Source organism: Poeciliopsis prolifica, unplaced genomic scaffold (assembly GCF_027474105.1).
Source record: "Poeciliopsis prolifica strain line A6 unplaced genomic scaffold, Auburn_PproV2 SCAFFOLD001, whole genome shotgun sequence".
NCBI classification, from domain to species: Eukaryota; Metazoa; Chordata; class Actinopteri; order Cyprinodontiformes; family Poeciliidae; genus Poeciliopsis; species Poeciliopsis prolifica.
In genome coordinates this window covers 14,029,303-14,053,658 of record NW_026562376.1, presented here as the reverse complement: position 1 = coordinate 14,053,658, position 24,356 = coordinate 14,029,303, and the positions used below count along the sequence as shown (strand labels likewise).

The 24,356-nt window shown below is 36.0% G+C and overlaps 1 protein-coding gene across 1 annotated transcript in view; it reads right to left on the bottom strand.

Moving 5' to 3' along the window:
• ldlrad3 (low density lipoprotein receptor class A domain containing 3) overlaps positions 1-24,356 on the bottom strand; it is a 106,370-nt gene that overhangs the window by 67,668 nt on the left and 14,346 nt on the right. The window contains exon 2 of the mRNA XM_055031685.1: positions 4,694-4,840. Coding sequence (XP_054887660.1) covers positions 4,694-4,840 — 147 coding nt within the window. The remainder of the gene's footprint in view (positions 1-4,693; positions 4,841-24,356) is intronic.

Genomic DNA, 24,356 nt, shown 5'->3' with positions numbered 1-24,356 from the left:
AGAAGGCACAGACAAAGTTTACTTTTGAGTTAAAGTAACTGTTCGTGAGAAAAGTGTATGAAATCCTTCGCCGAGTATCTGCCGAGGTTCCTGTGTGGGTTGATCTGTATCGCGAGCCTTTTACAGCTTATGCAGCTCATTCATCCCCGTGAGTGAAAGCTTCAAAGCTTATTCAAATTAAATAGCCATACTGAGAAAACTACCAATGGTGTCATTTTCTAGTGACAAAACCATTTGAAAGTCATATTTTGCTTAACATGCAAAAAGCTTGATTTTAAAACTGACATTTATTTAATGAGACCGCAAAATGTAATCACATTTGACCTTTACTTGAGGCAACATAGTATTCCTTGGATCTGAGACAGCCACATCAGCACAATCTGCTGCCTAATGGGCTTAAAGGGGATCAATTACAGTTGCCTTCTGGTTCAAATGCTTCTTGTAAAATTACACACTGATTTAGAGAAAACTTTGCATACGAAATATATATGTTCATGCACAAAAAGCACACTCTTGTCGCTCTGTGTTGCTCTTGTGGTGGACTATGACAGAGTCTCCTGGACTTTAGTTCTTATAAGTTTTTGAAACTTTTGTAAGCAATCCATTTTTATTCACTTGCCTGTCTGGTCCTTTGCATCCAGCTCTCTTTACCCTCATATGATGTGAATACATTGCTAAAACTGCCAAAAAGGTTTGCTTCTTTAAACTTTGATCAACCAAGATAAGTCAGCAACATCAAACAATAATCAATATAAGCATAAGCTGCATTGTTGTATTGAGATGAATTTGGAAAGTTTTTTTTCTGGGTGCAACCAACATGTTCAACTCTACAGCTCCACAGTTGGATTTTTCTTACAAATATGTTATTATTTCAAGGACGTCAACAACTAAGGATTTGTTTAGATCCATTCATCGTCTGCCGCTTATCCGGGGTTGGATCGCGGGGGTAGCAGCTTAAGAAGGGAGGCCCAGACTTCCTTCTGGGCCGTATGCGAATTTTATATCAGTAAAAAATGTGTTTATACTTATATGGAATAAAATAATGGGTTTTGGAAATATTCGTATAGAAGCTCCCATCACATGTTACATAGGAAAAAAAAAATATATGTGCAAAGCTTTCCTAAAATCTGAGAGTGCAACTCACAACACACACATAACTTAAAGTCAGGCCTTTTCTGTAAAATATGATCAAAGTCACTTTAAATCTTGACTCACTATGGAAACATTATATTGCAGCTAGTTTTATTAACCTCTTAGATTGTAAATTGTTATTGTGTCAAAGTAAAACACTTTTCAAAAACAAGCCTCAAAGCAAGTCAAGTCAAAAGTCAGAGTTCTTTAAGTCAGAGTTCTTTAAGTGTGACCTTTACAAAGGTCACACTTAAAGATTCAAAACATTTATTTGCATGTTTTGAATTAAAAATGTCTCGCAAACATTCTAACTTTTATGTAATCACCATCCATGTGGGTGTGGCAAAACCTCTGAGCCACATTCCAGATTATAATACTGTATTTCAGAATAATTTGTTAACATTGACTCACATGGAAGTGGCTGAGGGAGGAGGGAAATGGCAAGATTTCATCTGATCTGCAGAGATCATTTTGAGTGAAACTGCTATCAAGACCCAAGGGGGCTTTTTGATGAGGAGTCAGAACTCAAAAATGATTTTCAAGTCCAAATATTATATCCTGCCAAGACCTGAATACCCTATAACTACAGCTATGATGGCAGCAAGGCAGAAAACCTATAATGAGAACAATCTGTCCAGTTAGCCCTGCTATCCCTGTACTTGAAGTACAGCCTATGCTGTAAACATCAATACAGCTGACACCATAGGGAAGGACTGAGTCCATGCTACCAGAAAAAAGACATTTTGTTCAGGCAAATGATTTCTTTAGTTCTCTGCATCACTTTGTATTTGTTTTTGCTCCACAATTTTATGTCCCCCATGACAGGTATCTATAAAACAAGTATTAAAAGACAAATGTGACTTATGAGAAGTAAACAGACAGAAACCAATCAAATGGAAAACATTCAATCAGTTAGATAATCAATGTTTGTGTTAGCTTTGCCATCCGTGCATGTCGGCATCATAGTTCCAGTATCATCGGAGTCAAACTGGTTGAAACACGCAAAGTGGAACCCTTTGGATGTCACTTCACTTACTTTATCAAAAACTCATATGTTTAGTTATCTAAGTTGTATTCTTTGGGGGTAAAAGTCTGACAGAGGAGATGTAAATGCTGTAGACGCTACAGCAGAAGCTGATAAAGCTTCCTTATCCAATGCAGTGTTTACTAACCTAAACTGATAACCGGAAACCTCACTGCCTACTGCCGATCCTCATTGATATAGTTGAGTCTTGTTACATCATGTAATGTTGAACCATCGTAAATATGATGCAAACCTGAAATTCCACTTAAACTAAATTTCTTACTTTTTCAAAAACTTGCTCCCTGGGTCAAATTCTGCAGAGTAAATCTATAAGTAATTGCACAATTTCTTATGTGTTGCAGGTATTAATTAACATAGATACACCTGTAGCTAGCAACTTTCAAACATAATGTCAGTTTGACAACAATATTTTACAATAACTAAGGTGATTTTAAAAAAATATTAATATTTATTGTAACACGACATTGACGTTGCTTACGGACAAAGGGACAGCAAACTGTCATGTCCTTCTATTGAATAAATATTGAAACATGAGTTTGTGTGTGTGTTTCATCTTAGCAGGGGACAGATAATTATGATTCTGCTTGCAGAGCAAAGTACTGAAGCCCGAAGGTTTCCAGGCATTGTGTCCTCAGATAATACCCTTCCTGACAGAACTACTGCTGGAGCTATCATAATAAGTCCTTCCTGCACCTCTTCTCCTTCCTTTACTTTCCCTTTTCCCATTCTTCCATTTATCTGTCTGTCTGTGTCTGCAGAGACCCTTTTGGAGCAAGAGCATTTTCATGAGGAAGCCACATGACAACTAGCCATCTATTTAGGGATAATAGGGCCTACTTACGCCAGAAGAGATAATGCAGTTGTCTACAACAAGTGCAAATAGTCCCCTGACAGCAGAGGCAGGCCGAGTGTGATGGTTGAAGATCTTTTGGCATAGATGCTTCACAAAATATCAGCAAAAAAAAAAAAAAAAAAAAAAAACTGGCCTACTTTTATTCTTACTAACAACATCTTCAAGTAAACTGAGTCAGACATGGGACACACTTAATATTTTGGGATTTGGGAATTATTTTATTTTTTTTTCTCTCTTTTTTTTTTGCAGATCTGCACAATTGTGGGAATATAAGGTAAATGTCAAACAGATACTATATCTGGTGTACAGAATCTGCACCATATGGGCAAGTTTTAATTTTTTACAACTTTAAAGGTAAATTGGATGGGGTGTTAGTTGATAAAAATATTTTATCTCAAACACCTTACTAGCCATAAGGGAATAATAGAATATCTTGTTATCATTACTAAGCTACAGAAAGAAAAATATATATATATATTGTCATGAACCATTAATATTGAACAGCCTGCAAGTCTATTCAGAAAATCAATCAGTCCACTGAATATAAAGTATAAACTCCCAAATAATTTTGTCTTTGTTGTAATGTTTTCTTTGAAGCTGTTTTTAAAGTGACTGCTCTCTTACATTCATTGTGTCATGTTGCTGTCGGTTATCAATAATTAATGACTACCCAAGGCTGGAAGCCAAAACATGCTGGGATCATAGCAGCAGTGTAGTACATCTCTAAAAGTGAGATGAAAATCTGCAATCTATAGGAAAAAAGTCACTGCAGACTTAAATGACTGATGACACTCAGCCGTATGCATATTTCTTTGCACTGATGTGCTACGGGACACTGTCAAGAGTTGTCTTCCTGTTCCCTAAACTGCCCACAAGACAACTGAGGGAGGAAAGACAGCTAGAGGGGCAAGAGAACAGAAAATGAAGCGAAGTGACAGAAGAGAAGATAAGCCATTTGTAATTTTGTTTTTCTTACCAAACAGATTTAGTCAGGTGAAAAGAGTAAAACTCTTTTAAGAAGTGGTCTTAATGTTTTTAATAGAACAGCTTCTACAAAGCAAATTAGAAACCAAAACCATCGAATAAGATAAATTAGAAAGACGCTGATACACAGAGAAATAAATTAACAGAGTGATAGGGATTTCAGTTCGTCTTAGAAACACAGAGTCAATCTTCATCAGCAATCTCATTTTTGTGTGGAGCTCAAAGTACGTCAGGAGGGAGGAAGCAAGGAGCAGCAGATCAGAGGGATAAGAGCCAGCTCAATGCAAAGATAAAAAATGAGCCAGTACAGTTGCCTTAGAGTAAAATTATGTTTTTCTATTTCCACATGCAGTAGTTATTGGTCTTGTCTTTGATGATATTATGTTTTGCCCTGGTATTAAACTGAGGCTAACGGGATGAAGGAAAAGGATGTAGGATGCAATGGGGAGGGCAATGTGAGCGCTGAAGAGGGAAGTTAATTTAAGTCGGCAGAGAATTAGGTTTTACTGGCCCATGGCTCTGTGGACCGGGTAGGAAGATCAGTGAAGACTGCAATGCTTTGTGACGAGAAAGGTCCAAGACTTGAAAGACCACTGCACGCCTCTAAGTAGGCAATCTTGCTTTACCAGCTAGAAAACTCTAAAACAGGTTTTGATAAAGGGGTTTAAGCTTCAACTTACGACAGCCTCTCTCGTCGCTCCCGTCAACGCAGTTGGTGACTTTGTTACACTGCCAGTCACTTGGGACACACATTCCATCTCCACACATGAAGTTCCCAGGACTGTTACACTCAGTTGTGAAGTTATTCCCAGGAAGCTTTTGGCTCTCTGATTTGGGAAAAAAAAAAGAAAAAAAAAAGAAGAGATTATTTTACAATTTCTTCACTTCATAAATAAATCAATTAAGGATGCATCAGCAGCACAGTGAAAACGCATAACCTTTATGATCTGACTCCCTTGAAGGCATAAACATAGTGAAGGGGAAGGTTTTGTTTAATAAGCAGAAGGATAAAAAAAACGCCAGGATAATGAATACTTAAACTGAGAAGGTCTTTCACGAATAACAGCATGGTTGGCAAAACTATTTCTTTAAAGCGAGGCAGTATCTTCCTGGCAAAAAAGATGATAGACCAAACACTGGTAAACACTCATTCACACAGAGCACATACTTTACACATTCAAGATAGATGCACTGATTCCCATACATACCAGAAATAGACACTTTCACACAAAGAATGCACGCTAATCGAGGTTGGGCCCGATCTAGTTGACGCAGTGCAGCTGCAGCATAATAGGCTGGAATGTGAAGCATGACCTTTTGGCTGAGGGTTGACACTGTGCGGCGAGCGGTTTCACTTGTAAACAAAGCTATGTGACAGTAATGAGGAGTTCCAGACAGAACGGAGAACACTTATCCTGCAGCGTCAAAACTATGGTCCACTGAAGGGCCACTTCATACAAATTCAGAATGAGATGCAAAAGGTGAACCTGCCGCTAAAAGTCCTGATCTCTTTTCATAATAAAGGTGGTGAAGGTAACAAGAACAAAGTTGAACTGTCTACAGCAACTGCAATTTAGTATCAGGACAAGAGGTGAATAAATGAAAACAAATAAAAATAAATACTTTGCAAAATTGGTCACTTTTCTGATTAGTTAACCTCAAAATTGTATTTAGCAGCTTCATTATTATGTGTAAATTGTTAAAAATATATATTTTGTATGGTTTAATATTTGAATATTTTAGAGCAATAAAAAATAATAAAGCAAAAACATGAATTGCCAGCATTACAAAAATATTAATTATCTATAAACATGAGTGCTATGCTAGTTGGAGATTGTGATACGCCAGTGTGCTTAAATGGTTTTGTGTCCTGTACTGCGCCACTGATCAACTAACTACTGGCAGGAAGCATGGACGCCCCATGGTCATGAACATCACTATGTGTGCATATGAAATGGACAGGTTGATTTTTTGTTAGCCTAGTTATACTACATGGCAGCAGAAGCATTTTTATTTTGATTAAACTTACAAAAAGGAAAAGACAGCTGGAAATACCACAAATTTTAGCATACAATGTACATATTTGATTTTTTCCAGCGAATGTAAAACATTTCACAATTGAGCCACGCCTCGTTGTAGGTGAAATGTTCGCAAAAACACATGCATGACAAATCAAGGATTTTTTTTTTTTTTTGGTTTTCTTCTACATTTAATTTAAAATTGGTCACACTCAATATACAAATGAACACTGACATTGTGTTCTGAAATTCTTACCAGAGTTTTCACTGACACTACAGATGACTGATATTTGCTCAGTGCAAACAGACAGGCAGAGTAACTGACGGCAGAACAATCTTATTTTTGCATCATTCCCAGCTCTGCTGGTTGTTACCTTTGCAGATACCAGAAACACAGCCTACAGCTCCTCACTTAAATGACACCATCTTTCTGATAATCTGTTGAGATGATGTAAAGTTCTGTTTTGGCTTTTGCAATTTAGAAATGGAATTTCCATTTGAAAATTGACACAAAAAAAAACTAATTTGAAAATAGTGTTATAATTTCTATTATGTCTATCTTTACTCTTATTCACGACTTACAATGTTTAAAAAACATGCAGCTGGTGCTTTCACAAAATATATTACTGTGGGGGTTATTGCTCTGTGGCAGTTAGATCTGTGTTGCACTTGTTTTTAGACAACAAAATTGCATCAGTCACAAGAAATGTTGCAGACTAAACAACACCTGAATGAATCCAGACTTATTTTAGTTCATGAGTAAATTCATGGCTGTCAATAATTTTTTTATTGATTTTATTGATTTTTATAGATATTTCTTACTCACATGCAAAGTCAAGAAATAGCTCAAAAACTGACTTGACAAGATATTTTCATTTCTGAACGTAAACACAATAAAGGAAAGAAAACAATTGCATTTTTTTAAGACCATCTGTGTTTAAAAATATGATTTTGTAAGCTGTTTAGATTTGCATTTTACAGATCCAGCTCAGAAGGATACAACCTTCCTAACTACATATTTTTACACCCTTCAAAATGGTGAAGGGTTATTTATTTATTTATTTGTTTATTATATCAATAAAGTAATAAAGCTTACCATTAAACCCTTTAATGATATTATTTTGTTTAGTTTTTTTAGTAGAAAAAAAAAACAATATAGTATCACTTAACTCCGTTAAGTTTAGAGACACAAAACATCAGCTGAAATAAGCGCCCTCACCACATTAAAATTATTATGGTGGCAGCCTTTTGAGTGCTGTCTCAGGGTGACAGACGAGATATGAATGTTTTGTAAGCACGGCGAGTGGCCAGCAGCAAGTCTGCACTGTGAGAGTAGCACGACTGCAAAATGAACATCACTCAAATTAAAGGTCACCTTACTCTACAGAGATGCAAATTTAGGTAGTTATTCACATGAAGCAAATATTACACATTCACATTTGAGAAGAAATTGACAAACAAAAACGCCCAAATTTCAGCTTATATTCCTACCAGAAATGCTACGATCTCTGCTGTCTTTTTCATATTTTATTGTTATTTAGTCAGCTTCATATACACAATATGACAGCGCTGTAAAATACTTGTAGGGCAAGTGTACCTATCTAACATGTTACTAATCAATGTCCATTAGATGTGGAACGACATCTTGTAATTTTAAAAACTGAACTGAAAATTTCTCGCCAAAGTGAAGTTCTAAAACCCAAAGTGTTATTTGTTTTGATCTAAGTTGTTGCACAAAGGTCTCAAGGCAAATATTTTAAGCTTGATAATCTGTACGTTTGAGACTCTCATTTTAAAGCAACACAGAAAGCAGTTCTTGAGTTGGGTGATAGTCACCAGAGCAGACAAACAAAAATCGAATAAGCATGGATGACGTCCTCATCATTTGTAAATTACAGTGGCAGCTTCTGAGTGCTTGACGGGCAAAAGAGAGGGTGAGATAGATAATGTGAATGTTTGGTAAACTCTTTGAAATTACAGCCTCTAGCCTGGAATCTGACAATACTTAATTACTGATGATGCTAAAATATATGCTGAGCTAAAGGGCTAAGCTAAACACAAACACATATGAATCAAATTGTTTTACAATGATTTAAGAAACTTTAAACTCATTTGTAAACTCTAAATGTATTTTTAATTAATCCTAAAATGTAGCTAAAATCTCATTAAACCCTGATATTTCTTGCCGTGTCTCTCTAGGTCAATGTTTTACCACAATTCTAATATTGACTATCCATTATTAGGTTCAAACAAAACCAATAATTATTTACAACATAAAGTTGAAACATGTTAATCTGGTTCAAAAAGACAGTTTGCTAAAAATGTGCACGTAATAAGGAATCTGTTCTTGATTTATTTGATTATATTAATGATGGTGCTGCTAGCCTACACATTTTGTACTTCAAATCAAGTATAAAACTGATGAACATATCTAGGTAAACAAGCTTATGCAAAAGTACATTTGATTAAGGCCTCTCAGTGTTGACAGCACTCCAGGGAAAAAACATGCCAAAAATGTCCAGTCAGAGGAATGCAGAACAAATGTGAGAGAGAACCCTGCGAAAATAACTTCAAAGGACAGCTGCAGGGAGGCAGCGGGTTAATTGGAAAGTTGCTTTCAGGGCATGGCAGAATGGCAAAGGGACTGTGTGTGGTCAAAAAGTGCAGAGGAGAAAGAAGGCTTGATAGACAGCTAATCTGTTCCAATGTGTCTTTGATAATGCCAACAGAAAATCTTTTGTTGGCAGTTTGGGAGCCCTATTTTCTGGCGAGCTGTGCGCATCTCATTCCAAACTTTACATTGTTGAAGTGGTACAGTAACAAGCCTGGATGCTTCTGTCGTTTACCATTGGGGTAACAAGAAACTCATTAGGAAAGTAAGTGTATCAAACTCATTTCATATAACTTCAAAACAGAATAATGTTGTTTGCAACACTCCCATCTGTCAATTATAGTGGCGGTATCCAAGCATACTCTGTAAACCAACCAATCCATATACGTTATTATGTTGTGGGTAGCTAGAAGGATTGTGAACAGCAGCAAAACTTTACTGTTGTGCAAAACCGTGGTCACACTGTGTGTGTGTATGAGGGAAAAGAGAAGAAGATAAGGCACGGATGGTTCTGGACAGCTGTGTATCTTGCTGAAGGAAGTGTAGACCAATTACTCAGAGTAAATATTGACTACACTATCTTAGCCTCTCCACATAGTCAGACCCCTTCTATCTCTGCATGTCTTCTCAGGTTACATTTAGACTGTTAAATCATAGATGCTAGAGATGCAGGCTAGATACTTTTTTAATTAGAATTTAAATTTCTTCTTGTTTTAAATAAAGCTTGAGCGAATCACTAAGGGAAAATTTCTTGCCTCCTAATTTTTCAGTTCAGCTCTTGTGGCTGGTGATCTTTCAGAGCACACATTAATTCTAATTTAAAAGAAAAAAGGACTTTCAGCATAAACTCAAGTCTAATTTCCCAGCGGTTTTGAATGAAACTCCAACTGATTATTAAATTACCTGCTGCATATATTTGTTGAAATTTCAGCAGATAAGGTGGAACAACTGGTACGCGTTGGGTGACAAATGGTATGCAATATTAGGTCCACTGATGGATTCTGAAAATATAGAATTAGTTCATGCAGAATCATTTTTTCAGCTAATGCTTGAATATTGCCACAGCATTTCTAAGAAGAGCCATGACTCTTTCAGACCATTTCTGTATTCTGGCTCACAATTGGCTTTTTAAAATATTGAAGAAAAAGAAAATATAAAAAGGGTTCACAAATTGCTGTTTTCAAGAGAAACATAAGTATAATCTGATATAAGTTTTGCAGTCAGGCTTTCTAGTGGAACTTGCCTCCATTCAGCTGCTTAATAGACATCTTGCTTGCAGCTCATTTTTATAACGAGTCAATCCAGCATTTTCTGCAAGATCTCATTAAGGGGACTGGATCCATAGGTGTGACTTTCAGTCATACCTTCAGGTAGTGCCCTGAAATTGCACTTTTTGTCTGTTTTTTTTTTTTTTTTAATGTTTCAAGGGTAGATATTTAGAGGAAAACATTCTCTATAGCACTCTATAGTTTGAAATTTGCACTCAGTTTTCAGATTCCACAAAAACCTTTGGATGAAGGGTAATGAACTGATTGCTCTCTGCAAGATAGTCACAAATCTTTGTTTAAAATTAAAAATGAATATCCTAATTCAGTTTTACAAAAGCTACTGCAACAACTGTTATACTATTGAATGTTGGAATGATCTCAGAAAAATCTATCCAATTAGATTACAAAGTATTGAATTTAGAGTAATAAAAATTATATATAATTTTTTTTTTACATATTTCAAGAATACAAAAATAACATATTGTATTGTACACGTTAGGTTTCCAGCAGGTAAGATTCTTTAAAGCACATAATGCTTCTGGACATGGCAGCCTACAGACCTCAGTGCACTCTAAACATTTCTTATAATATGTAAATATATGACCAGCCACCCACACACATGGCACTGTTACAAATCCTATGAATATTTTACACTTCACGTCATTCAGTTGCTGGTCGGCCTATTTGGTTGTAAAATCTAAACACTGTAACTCATGACAGCAGCTATGGAAAATATGGCAAACTTGGCCTAGCTTCTCCTTAAAATATCCCCTCAGTCTTGTTTGGCCAAGTCTATTAGAAGTAAATGTTGCTGCAAAACTCAACATGGAGATAAAGCCAAGCACTTTACTGTTGGAGGAAAATATATCTCATGCAATCAGGGACAGTTAGAGAGATAAAGCCATTTTAATCAGCCCTGATTAAAGACCAACCGGTTATGACTCAAAACTCTGAATTTTTGCCAAATAGTAAAAACATAAAACTTAAGCCCTACAAGGTCATGCCAACGTCACTCTTCAGTGTGGAAGTTATTATATTATGAAAAGAAAAAGATAATAATTTACTCATTACAGTATTAGTAAGGTGTTGATAAATAAACTCACAGGGATGTCAGAATTCATCTCAAAAAGTATCTTCAACAAATTGTATAGGCGCATAGGTAGTTTGTGAGAAGAAGGCTGCATAAGACAGATAGAGAACAAGGCTTCCTGTGAAAATACACAAACGCTGCAATGTTAGAATTGTTGAAAATACAAGCCACTAGTGCCGCAAAAACTCTGGAGAAAAAAAAGCTAAATACAGCTAAAATTATGAATACCTTAATAATTTTCTGATTGTCATAAAGTAATAGAAAGAACCTGCTTTTACCCACTGTGGCATTTCATCTGCCCCAAATTCTGAAATCTGTCCTTATGTATATTTGTATATATATATATATATAAACTGCTGATATCAATCACTGTTAGCAGGTAAAAGCTTCACAAAATGCTCTTAGAGACTGGAAATGGACCGCAAAAGTGTAATCAGTAGATCTGTTTTCTGATGCACAAATAATCTGATTATGGTGTTTTATTCTTCAAATGGCATCACCGTGCTAGAAAAAGATGGTGAGAAAGAAGTATAAGTGAATGAATAGAAACCAAGAAACAAAAAATAAAAACGGACATGGCCATGCTAAGCAATTAAGCAAGAAAATGGTGGAGAGTAGGCTAATAAAAATTAAGGATCCCATTTTCTGCCCCTGGATCCCAAGCAATAGCTGCCCTAAGCAACTCTCATCCCATGTGCTCTGCAGAAGAAAGGTCAGTGATATAAATCTAAATCTGAGAAGACTGTTGACTGGGCTGTTCCAGCTTTCACCCTTTGTTTCTCAGAAGGCCTGGACATCTGACCTGCATTGATTAGCCTCGGATAAAGGTTCTAACTCACACTGAAACAGCGCCGGAGAATTGATTGGCTGGTATTGTTCAGTTTGCAGGACAGAGTGAAAATGAAAGTAGTACCAAGGGAAGGAATGCAGTATTAAAAAAAAAGAAGAAAAATCAACCAGTTCTGTTCTAAAACATAAATCTCGTCTTCTTATTTGTGGACCATGAATGTAAGCATCTCCAGTAATGCACCAGTCTGTATCAGAAATATCTCAACCGAATCAGGTGGATATACGTGCGCATGAAGAAGCATGCCGAATTAAATTCCAGCCTGATGATATCAATTCACACATGGGCAGCAAAGTCTGCTACCATGGAAGATAGAGAAGGGCTGAATCAATACAGCATAGCCCTGAATAAAAACTAGCACTTTCAGGTTCACGGAAAAAAAAAAAAAGTATTTTCAATTACACATGATTTTTAATGGGTTGGCTATACAAGCTCGAGGCTTTGAGGCGCAGCAGGGGTGTGGAGGTGATTTGGTGCTTCCCTTCACAATGCAAGACACACACAGAATATATTCTTGTGTGTTGGTTAGAAAGAGAGAGAGAGAGAGAAAGAAAGAGACAGAGAGAGAACGTTCTAAAAAAAAGGGATATTCTGATCTGTTCCTTCAGCTCACTGGAGCGTTCAGTATAAATAGGCACAAGTGTAAACAAACTGGTCTGCATCAATTAGAGGCACCTCAAAAGGACAGACTTACAGGAAGCATGATGCAGGGAGTGAGCATCAGAGCAAGCAAGGCCTTAATGGCCACAGATAGAGAGAAATCAGTCATCCATGGAAATAAACAACAAGCCGGAAAAGTATGAAACCAGCTTCTGTCTTACTGAGCTGCTGTTAAGCTTGTTTCATTTTATTTTCTTTCAGTGTCAAAGGGCAAATCTCTTCTCTGGGACATTTTGTTTACAGGGAGGTATTGCTGGCTCCATGACCTGTTATGTAGGTAGTGTCATTTGGCTATAAAAGCTAAATGAGCAATTGACAATAAAGTTAAATTGAGCAAGGCCCACAATAAATTTGAGCTAATTTAATTTTACTGTGAGAAGAACAAAGTGCAAGTTAGAAAAATGTTCATGTAAACTCATGCTTGTTAAACTCACTCCTGTTAGTCAGAGAATGGCTGATGAAGCGCTATGAAAACAAATTGCTACAGCTTAAGACGTGGAAATAATCCTGCAATTTCTCAAATATTTTCTATTTCTAATATTGTATCAGTTTTTGTTAGAAGATCTTTATACTGCATTGTCATTTGTTTAGGTTCTGGTCTTTGTCTGAGCCAGTTGATTGTAATGAAATATTACAATGATCAAACCAAAAATAATTCTATTAACCCCCTGTCGTTGAACCACATATTAATAAAATAAAGTGAAAAGCTTTAATCATTGTCAACGCACAAATGGAGCGACCTGTGGCAGACAGATCAAATTTATATCTCTAAAAATAGGACACAAATTACTAGAAAGATAAAATTTTAAAATGGCAAAGAAGGGAATTGACCAGCAACCCAACAAGATATACATCAACATTTGTTTTAAGGTTTTAAGGATTTTAAGGATGATTAAAGAGGCAAAAGAAGAACAAAAGAAAACAACTCATTAATGAAAAACTATTTCACATTATGGCCAAATTCAGGAATAAAAAAATGTCAAGCCAGGATTTGGATGCTTACATATTGTTCACATGGTCTTTCACAGCATTTAAAATGTTTATGTCCAGCGGTCAATGGACGAGAGGCACGGTACACCCTGGACTGTGGTGCTACTATGGTATCACGGCCTACAATTTGTTCTAAGAGTATTATTTTATCTGTTTGTATTAATTTCATCAATGGAAAAGGCCCCCCAGCATACTGTTTTATGGTTAAAATTGTGGCAAGATTTATAAGTTGTTCTACCCTTGGTCTACTCCATTTTCCATTTAATATTGTCAACCTTGGTGTGTGTGTGTGTATGTGTGTGTGAGTTGATTTTGTTATGATAGTAGTTATTTCAGTATGTAGGTCATTTCATTTATTTTCTCCTTCATGAAGCATGGTTCCAAAAATAAGCTTCATGACAACAAAAAAATAGTCACGTTGATGGGAGTAACTCACCTGGGAACAGCATTTTTTTGTTCAAAAGTGGATGAACATCAAAGAGGTTAGGACACGAACATTTCAACACGTTTTGTGTTTTGACTTAAATTCCTCTCATATGTGTTTTCATATCCAAGGCAAAGTTCAAAAATGAAACCCGACGTTCTTTTCTTTTATGCTTGCTCCAGCTAAACAAGGCCCAATAAGATGAGCGACATGAATACTCTCACAAGCAGCCAGTCTTCAAACAAATTCTTCAGTGGGGAACAAGCACATCCAGCACAAGTATTGTTCCCCTAACAGAATTTTTTTATTTATTTTTTTACTTTGTTTATTTTTCACTTATTGACAACAAATTTTAATATCACACAAAGATAATCTGAGTAAATACAAAATCCACTTTTTAGGGTGAAAAGCCTATTCAAACAATGTTCATTCAAAGAATAATAATAATAATAAAAGAAAAACATTTTTCTTATTAAATCATATTGAAACACAACTAAATTTTAAGCAGCAAATTATTCCTCAGCCTAAAAAAAAAAATCAAGAATATGTTTGATGGTTTGGTTTCTTCAGTTGAACTAGTGACAACTTCCTGATGTTAATGAAACTATGATTCTCAGGGTTGAAGTGATTAGTTTGTGACCTGAAGTGAACCTGGATTGTGCAGTAGAATAAAGAACCAAATTGAGTCTGCATGACTCAAATCAATAAAATCATATTTTCAAATTTAAATCCAATTAAACTCCTGTTTCATAATACTTGGAACGTTCAATAAGGCTGATTTAAAACAAACATAAATGGGCCAAAATTCCTCCACAGTGATATATATTTTATTAGTACAGACCATTTACACATTGTCCTACATATATGTAACATATTTTTAAAAAATCTAATCAAGTTATTTTTGCCTCTGGCAAACAATAACTGTTAAAGGGCAGGTTAGGATACATAAACATGGCCTTAATGTACACAGTGCAGTAGGTATAACATTTTGGTGATCAAGGTGAACCGCTTTAAACTGTTGTGTCACAGAGATAAGAAAGGACATTCACAAGGAAAACCTTGTGAATGTACCTTGAAATGCTCTCTTTTGCTCAAACCATATTATATGTATTTTGTCTTTTTTGGAAAATGAGCTCAAGGTTGATTTTTGACAGTTTTTGTTATTTTACAAAATCTTATTGGTTACATTTGATCCTTGTTTTTTTTCCCTTCACATTTGATCAGTGAACAGCTTTGCCACAAAGCTATATCTCACTTCAGTCCCTATTCCCCTCCACATTCATCTTTGCCCACATCCTCTGTGATGTTAATCCTGAACTGACACTAACAGGCTGAGGCTGTGTTTATATAGCCACTCTCATCTCTGAGAGGATTAGATGGACAATTGCCCGCCTGATACCCAAGTGGTTAAAAGAGGAATGCAACAAAACTAGATGTCTGAAAGTTACTTTTGCTGCCATTGTGAGAGTGACTAATATAGATTTGAGACTTTAGCACTGAGACTGTGTTGTACTGCATTTGTGTTCTAATTCTTATTTTGCATCTCGGTTAAGATGGACTCATAAACAGCAAGTATAAACTGTTGGCAATGTATTATAGGTTCACTATGATCCGTGATCCCACATTTAATGGGAGGACAGCCTGTGATTAATGGAGTGCAATTTCACCAGTGAGACTAATTTAGCCAGTAATTGCTCCACAGATTCAAAGAATACACCAAATTAAGAGCAAGCCCTGCTTGATAAAGAATTTGCCTCTAAATAATACATAATAATAACACACAGTCCAGGCAATGTGCTCTATCAATGCTGCCAGATAGCTGTAGGTGCAAGTTTAGAGAAATAGTACTGTCTTCATAACTAAATACTCAAACAAAAAGAAACTAATTAGGGCCTTGTACCCCTTTCCAGATCAAGACCATGGTCTTGGATTTGGAGGTGCTGATTTTCATCCCAGCCACTTCACTCTTAGATGCAAACTACTCCAGAAAAATCTGAAAACTATGAAACCAACAGTAAACAGTAAAATAGTAAATTTACTTATTATCATGCTATGCAGATGTGGTTTCTAAGATGATTCACTCACCTCTGCATGCTGAATGATTGAAATGGCACCAATCGAAGGACCGTCTAGCTATTTTCTGCTAAATTTAGCTGATAGCCTTGTGCTTTGATTTCCAGCTGGTTAGCCAATTATTGAATAGAAACAAATCAATTCCCTCTATTCCAAAACACATGCTCTAGATTGCATCATAAGCAACACATACTTTATTGCATTATAATATCATAATATTTGCTGTTTAACAAAGTTAACATGTTATGCAAGTTAAGATCCACCTAAAACACATTTTAGAAAGGCCAACATACATGACTATCCATGAAACAGCTTGGTTAGAGCTGTGTCATAAGTAATGAAGGTTAGGGATTAAACACAATCAGGTATAATTATGAATACAAATACTTGCTACAGGTGGGCATGACTGTGCATATGCCAAAAAATAATGATATAAAAGTGAATTGGAGGTATTTTTAATATTCTTGCTTTTTATTCGGATCGTAAGTTTTGGAAATTTGAGCAGTACATTATCTACTTTTTATGACAATACTTTGAGGCTAATCTCTGGCACTTATAATAATTGAATGGTTTTCTTTTCTAAAAGGAGCAATACAGATTTTTTGCAGATATTCTAATGAAGAAAGATACTTTCAAAGAAGCTGTGAGTAGCCTATATCTTGCGTACTTTCCTTAAAATGCAAAGGGCATCTATAGTCTTCAAAAACATTATCATGACTTCATGGACGACAGATACATCATTCAAACACACTGAAATACTCAATTGACATAAAAAATTTTCATATATTTCCCCAAACCTGACAACCAGTACTGTAAGGATTTGCTTACAGGGGGAAAACAAAATAAATATTTTCTTTTCTGACTCAGCTTTTACTTTACTCTGCTGGAGTTTACATTTTTACTGAAACTACAAAGTGTTTCTCCCAAAGTAACCCCAATGACCAGCAGATCATTTGAAGTTTTAACATTTTACAAATGCAAAAGAAGAGGAAAAAAAATAGCTGTAGCTGTAGTCAATATAACAAGCTGTTCTGTTGTTTTCTAAAACTGCTATGCCTTTAAAGAACTGTTCTTTTCCCTCTAAATGACCCTTTTCTCTCCAACATCAGATATTCCCCCCACCCGACTCTCTATTTCTGCCCACTGATGCACCATCAATAATCCAGCCTCTTTAACAAGGCCAAGGCTTTTAGAGTGATTCTCGCCCATGTAGATCCCTGCTGGTTGCTGTGTGGTCTCCTCCTAATGAAAAATCTTACATTTTGCTCTACAAGGCTGCCTGAAGCTCATACCCTGGAATGTTAATAATAGGTGTAAGCCTAAAAAAGTTTTGCCAAGATGTGGGGAATATATTTACTACAATATGTTCTTGTTTATGTTTAAGCGCAATGGGGAGGACTCTTAACCCATGAATAAGTCTCTGACATGCTTTATCTACCTAGAAATAATTTTAGGTTTTGATGTAGAGAAAAATAAAACAAAGCAACCTTCAATTTCAAGTACAATTTTAAAGAGCTAAGTTCAATTTAACAAATTCAAAACATTCTAATTTTCATGAGACATGCATCCTGACCATTTAAAAAATATTGATATTTAACTGATGCACAATATTCCATAAGTGGGTCAAAAATGGCGCACTTTAGAATTAATGTGTTTTGAAGAATTTTTTATTCTTATATTGGTTAAGGACAATTATTTGTAACATGTGTTGCACTACAATTGTGTTCACACACAAGGTTAAAATAATTTCATCTTTAACATTTTAAAAACATTGAATAATTTTGGAAATTGGAAAAATAAATTGCACAACACCAATCGAATATCAGTATCCATTTTCTTTGCCTGTGCATGAAAAACCATTTATGTGAAGGCGTACATATCTGTTCATCCAACATCTATAGGACTATTTCAGCAGAATACCATACAACTATGATACATTGATGAGGAAACATAAATGGACAAGACATATGCATTGATAATGCCAGAGCTAAAACACAGGAACATCTAGACAATACATACAGGAAAGACAGCAACCTAACTTAGCAAACTACACAATATAAAATAGGCTACATTTTTAGCACTTTAATGGCATAGTTCTTTAGTTCTTTAAAGGCATAGCGGTGTCTGTGTCATAAATGAGACACAGACACACGCACTATAAGTCAAGTAAATTCATCTGGCTAAGAAAACTGTTACGTAATAATAACAATTTAAAAAAAAATGCCAGATTCACACACTCCCACACACACCCATACACCTGCACGTCCACACACAATAATACTGGAGAGTTATGTCTCCGCTGTTGCAACATGCATGCTTAGGTAGAAGGATTGTTGCACAGGCTTATCAAGGAGGAGTCAATGACTCAACGTAAGCTGTTCGGTATTCTTAGATACAAAGTTTTTTTTCAACCAATTAGAATAAAGAACTTGACTTGATGACCATGATCAACAGAAATGTGTGATTATATTGAAATTTCTCTTTTTTTTTCTGCAAAATTTCCTGAGAAAAATAAGTGTTCAGTGTGGAGAGTCTGATAAACACCAAAACTCAAACATCCACACAGATAAAGTATCATAGTGCAGTGAAGACAGTTAGGAATAATTAAAAAAAAACAACATGTTGACAGAAGAGAAACTGGACGTTTGTCAAGAATTAATGAAAAAATAGGATTAAAAAAGACTTTGGAATCTGTTGAGATTTTGACAGCAAGATTACAGTGAAGGAACTGTAGGGAATTCTGTCAAATGCTGATTCTGCTGTAAAACATCATGAAAATCTCTGGTATTTTCCAAATGTCTGGTCTAATAGGTAGAATTGCGAAAACTGATTTTTTTTTTTCTTTCAAAGGAAATATCAACATCCAGCTAAAAATGTTTTAAATCTTCTGAAATAACGTGCTGTGCTGTGACAGAACCAGACACAAAATTCTGGGCCGCAATTCCAAAAAGGCTGTTTAACAGAAATGTGAGAGAAATGTGGGAGAAATGTGGGAGAAACGCCGTTCTCACAGTGAAACGTGGTGGCAGCATGAGCTGGGCTCAGTTTTCTTCAAATTGAAGTTTTTTTTTTTTTTTCAAGGTGAATAAAATTATAAACACACTCCAAAATCAGTCAGTTTTGATCCAAACCCTTTGGATATTTGGGTATTTTCTGGAAAGCTGAAGGAGAACTTCATTTTCCAGTTTCACTAAATGTCCAAGAATACATTTAAATCAACAAATAACTTCACCAGAGGAAAGATGAAATTTGAATTGGCCTATATAGGTCTGGAACTAAATATGAGGAAAAACTATCTGGGTTACAAAAGGAGCACTGAGAACAACAGATGTTCATGCAATCTGATATGGACAATTTTTACAAGCTAGAGTTAAAAGTCAAGATGACACCTTGACTCCTACTAAAGACAGCTGAATGCTCAAGTTAAAACAAACATTTTATATTCTTGCTTGTAGTTAATATATATGAAATATTAAGAAGAGAATATTCTTACATGGTTAACGTTCTCTCTTGAGAGATGAGCACAAAGTTGTCTGTGATGAATGATATTTTGTCTAATATGTTTTCTTTCTCCACAAACACATGTTTAATAAACAAACGGAAAGGATTAAAAGCACATCTACTCCATGTTTCTCATCAAAAATTCAAAGTCTTATGAATATGCTAATGCAGCGATGCCTCTCGGCGCAGTGGCACGCCACATCACACCCACTACTGCAGTGGCGGTGGTCTGATTACACTTCAGCCTGAGCGTAGCCGCTCAAATCACACATTTCATTTCATAAGTACTAAATTTAACTGCTGCTTGCATGTATGTGTATCGCATGTGGCCTGCAACCTTTTAAGCCATAAATTCAGGAAGGGTGAGAGGATCGAAACACCGCAATTTCACTCAAGATTTGTTTCCTCATGTCCCAACGTGACATTTTCAAATCATTAGTTTTACAGGCAAATAGGTCTGCAGAACGGGGTCTTTTGGTCTTACAACTAGTATACAGAATGCCATAAAATGTGGATGACTGATCAAGGAAGATTCAACATTATTTTACTCTTCAGCAGAAACCATGTTGCTTTTGTTTAGCTTTCTTACTCAGCTGGCCTTTTTGACTCGATCTATATATCTTTCAGCTATGTGTATATGCAGTAAATGAATATACAACCTCGAAGTGACAGTCACACAGTGGGAAAATATATTTCGAAGAAATATTACTCTACAGTAACATCATCATCAGAGCGACTGAGATGCATGTGGCAATGTGGTCACTGTGAGCTGTCTTCGGTGACATGCTGGGTCTTTGTTTTGATAGAGCCTTCCTGAACTCTGTGAGAATAACAACAACAAAAAAAAAGGCATGGTTATAAATTTTGAAACAGAGGAGACTTCCTCCCCTCACAATTATGCAGTGCATCAGAGTAATTTTAGTATATATGAATTATATGCAAAAATGCTCCCTGATTTTTTTTTGCATGTAGGCTGTTACACTATCATTGCATCAGCAATCCATGTGCAGCTTGTCATTTCCCTTAATTGCTGCACATCATGTATCCAGATTCTAGATGATTATACAGCTCAGATATCAGAGTCTGCCATTAAAGAAGACTGTGAAAAGCCTGTGCTGGAAAGATGATCCAACCAATTAAAGGCTGCACTGATAGCACGCCTCATGTTACTGGAATAACTTGATTTGTCTTTAGATAGAAAGATTAGCATTTCCAGTAATAACCCATCTATTGGGACTTCCTGTTTTATACAATGCAACATTTAAGTCCACTTGTCCTTCATCATCGATCGTCAACACAGATACAAGGCTTCCTTAAACTCTGATTTGCTTTAGAAAGGAAAAGTAAAAGCATAGTGAAAACTATTGGGGAGGTGAGGTGGCTTAGGAAGAATGTGAACAGCTGGAAATCTAGTTGAGGATGGTATTGGTTGTTGGTTTTGCATTAAGGCTGCACAATACAGTATTGGGAAAACATGGAATATGGAATATCGGTACATATTGCTATATTGTCTTCAGTCTTTTCATTCTATCATAATGCTCAAAATATTTCTTGTGGGCTGTTAGCATCTATATTCCCAACCAGGTGTGGCTATCTACAACAGGAAGAAATAACATGATTTCTCAAATATTTTATTGACTCAAAAGTATCAATTTTAATCACCTCGCTTGCACCTCAAGGATTTTTGTACAATATCAATATTATGTACACTGCCATTCAAAGGTTTGTAATATGCTCTGCAGCCTAAATTTGGACCAACTTCTTCCACAAAGTTGGGTCAAAACTCTGCTGACCACGCAAAGAGCCTCAACATAACAAAAGAAAATGATGCCTGACTTTGAATCAATAGAATCTGAACTTCACTCCTGTACCTGCAGCACAAATGGTAGCTTTGAAAAGCTGTAATTGTGTGACGTATCGCTGTTACAAATTACAGTTAAAGCACATTTGGGAATTTTAAGGTAAAATCTAAAGGTTTTCACAGATTAATTTGAATATAACAATCTACAAACATATATAATGCAAACATATTTATTGAAATTTGACTGGAAGGAAAAAGAGTGATAGGGAAAAAGTGCATCAGCAAGTCGGATAACCACAGCCTCGACAGGATTGTTAAGTAAAAAGTGGCTTCACAAGAAGTGGATTAAGCCTGGAATCAGCATATGAGCAATTACAAATTTAATACTCTTCATGTAGGCCACTACTGAACCAGACTTTCCCTAGTTTGGTTTCTCAATGGTCCAATGCTAAATGAGTGACAATTTCTTTAGACATTTCTGTAGTTCTGAATCTTGAATGTGAATAACTCCTGTGTGAATCAAGCTTAAAACTGGGTCTTGTTAAGTGTAAACTAGCACAACATGGTTGCAGTCTGTAATATGCACCAATGATTTATAATTTTGCTACTTACACTCCATCCATCTGTGTAGAAGATTCAATCCTATTAGGTAAAATATAAACTCCTAATTGTTGCATTACATATCCAAATTGCTATGAGTTGGATAAAATGGTAGATATTTTTCAAAAGCAATACGATCATGGCTTCAAGCAAATCCAAACCCAAACAATCTAGAACCTGAACTATCGGTAGAGTTGCTTTTTGTTCATCAGTCTTGGAGGAAATGTTTCCGCTCTCACAGAAACATCTATTCCATTCATAAAACGAAATGTCAACACTCCCCTGCGTCTCTTTCATCATGCAGTCAACTGTGGCAGAACACACTGGTAAACAGGACATAACCTTCATCCATCACCATGCTGCGAGAGCCTTCACAGACTAAATTGGCATTTCAGCACAGCCAGCCAGATCGGGAGAGATGATGCAGACAGCACCACTGTGGTAATCTGCAAGAGCTGACCTTACGGTACATCTATAGAGACTCCATAAATACCGCCTCACAATGTACTTCTTGCAGTCAGAAAACTAAATGAATCACAAACTCTTCAGTGTAAAAAACAAAAAAAAACCAAATCTGAATCAGAGACAAAAAGTTTAATCATCACAGAAGGTGGAAGTTTATTACATAATAATATTTATAAGAAGAAAACCATGCTAAGATCTGAAATTAAACCGTTAATTGTTCCCAGCACACACAGGTTTATTATGTACCATGCTGTTGATGTACTGTAGACAACGACGAGAAGAGTGAGGAGGAGGAGGAGGAAAGACAAATTACACCCTTTTGCTTAAAATGTGCCTGGGGATGGAGTGCGATAAAATGATAGAAGTGAGCTGCACGCAACACAAAAACGGCACAGACTGCCTTTGTCTCCCTTCCACTCTGTGTATTAGCAAGTAATGAGCTCCTAATTGTGCAGCCAGGCCGTAGAGTCACTGCAGGGGTTGAAAAGCAGCGGGAATTAACTGTATCTGCCAAATGCGTGAGGGCAAAGAGATTGATAGAGGAACTGAAAGAGAGAGCGCAAGGTGAGAGAGAAAAGAAATAAAGGGACGTGAGAAATAGAGCCTTCTTATTAAGGAGAAGAGGGTAAAGGGGAAATGATGAGGGCATTACAATAAAATGTGTATCTCAGCAGAATGCAGATGAGGGCAAACAAGTACCAGTGGCCATTTCATGTACTCTGTATCTTCCCTTGTTATGATCATTTCCTCTTGTCGTGTCTCTTAAAGACACCATCTTTAGTAATGAGCTAAAATGTTAAAAAGTTAAACGGAGGGCAGGGTATTAAAATGGTATTGAATGTATGACTAGATCTGACAGTGGGAAATGATTCTGTGACTAAAGTTCATTCCAATAGGATTTTTGCAGATGCATTCTGTAAAAGGTCAACTTAGAAGAAGAGCCATGACAGGAAAAGACATGAGTTATGGTGAAAGAAGGTCAGGGAATCTAGAAAGAAATATGTCTCCAGTAACGTAGGACAACTCACGTTGTTAATTAACATATTCTGATGTCCATTAATCAATATGACTGTGCTTTTAATAGGGATTGGTTTATTTTCAATTTGGCTTTTGTGGGATTAGCTACATTTAAAGTTGCCTCAATGTGGATACGTAAAAACACATTTAAACAGAGCAGATTTCACCCTAGGATTGACAACTTCACAGAACCTTCCTGTGCATTTCCAAATGTTAAATTTAAACTTTTGAGAAAAATAGAACATACATCTAAGTGGTACACTTCAACAAAACATGCATTGCCAACTAATGACAATATTTTGTCTGTTATCCATCAGCAAAGAAGTATAACTAAATAATAAAATAACTGTGTAAGACTTATTTTGTTGTGTTCATACCATTTTGCTGTTTCATACAGATAGTTCAAGTACACCAACATCATAGCGTACCATCATCTGGACAGTAGAAATTATTGTAGACCTTAGTGTAAATGACAGTTTACTGCAGACCTGGGCATTTTAAACCTCAGTCAATATCTGTTTCTTATGTTCCAGGCTACTCTACAGTAGTCAAGATTAAATCCAAAATTAATTAAACAAGCATAAATTCTTAATTTGAAAGAAATTAAGATACACCCGTGTTATTTTGAAGAATCAGCCCTGGTGTGAGCCAATTTGACTCTTTCTGATAAAGAGTCTGGATTTTTGTTCGTCTTTTTTAAATCCAGTTTTATCAGAATGTAGAAAAAGAACGTTGAATTGTACATTATGCTGCAGCATCACATCAGATAAGTAGAGAATGAGAAAAGACATTCAGTTTTAAGTCCTCTGACTGAGGACTGCACAATAAATATTTATCAATCAGCTGAGTGTTAGCATTGATTATGTTGTTGCAAAGGACTGTTAGGAAAGCAATACTTGTCTTTTATTTCAGATACATATATTTGTTAGCTGTTAGATGGAGTATCTTTTCCATATATGCTGAAACCTGACAGATTAC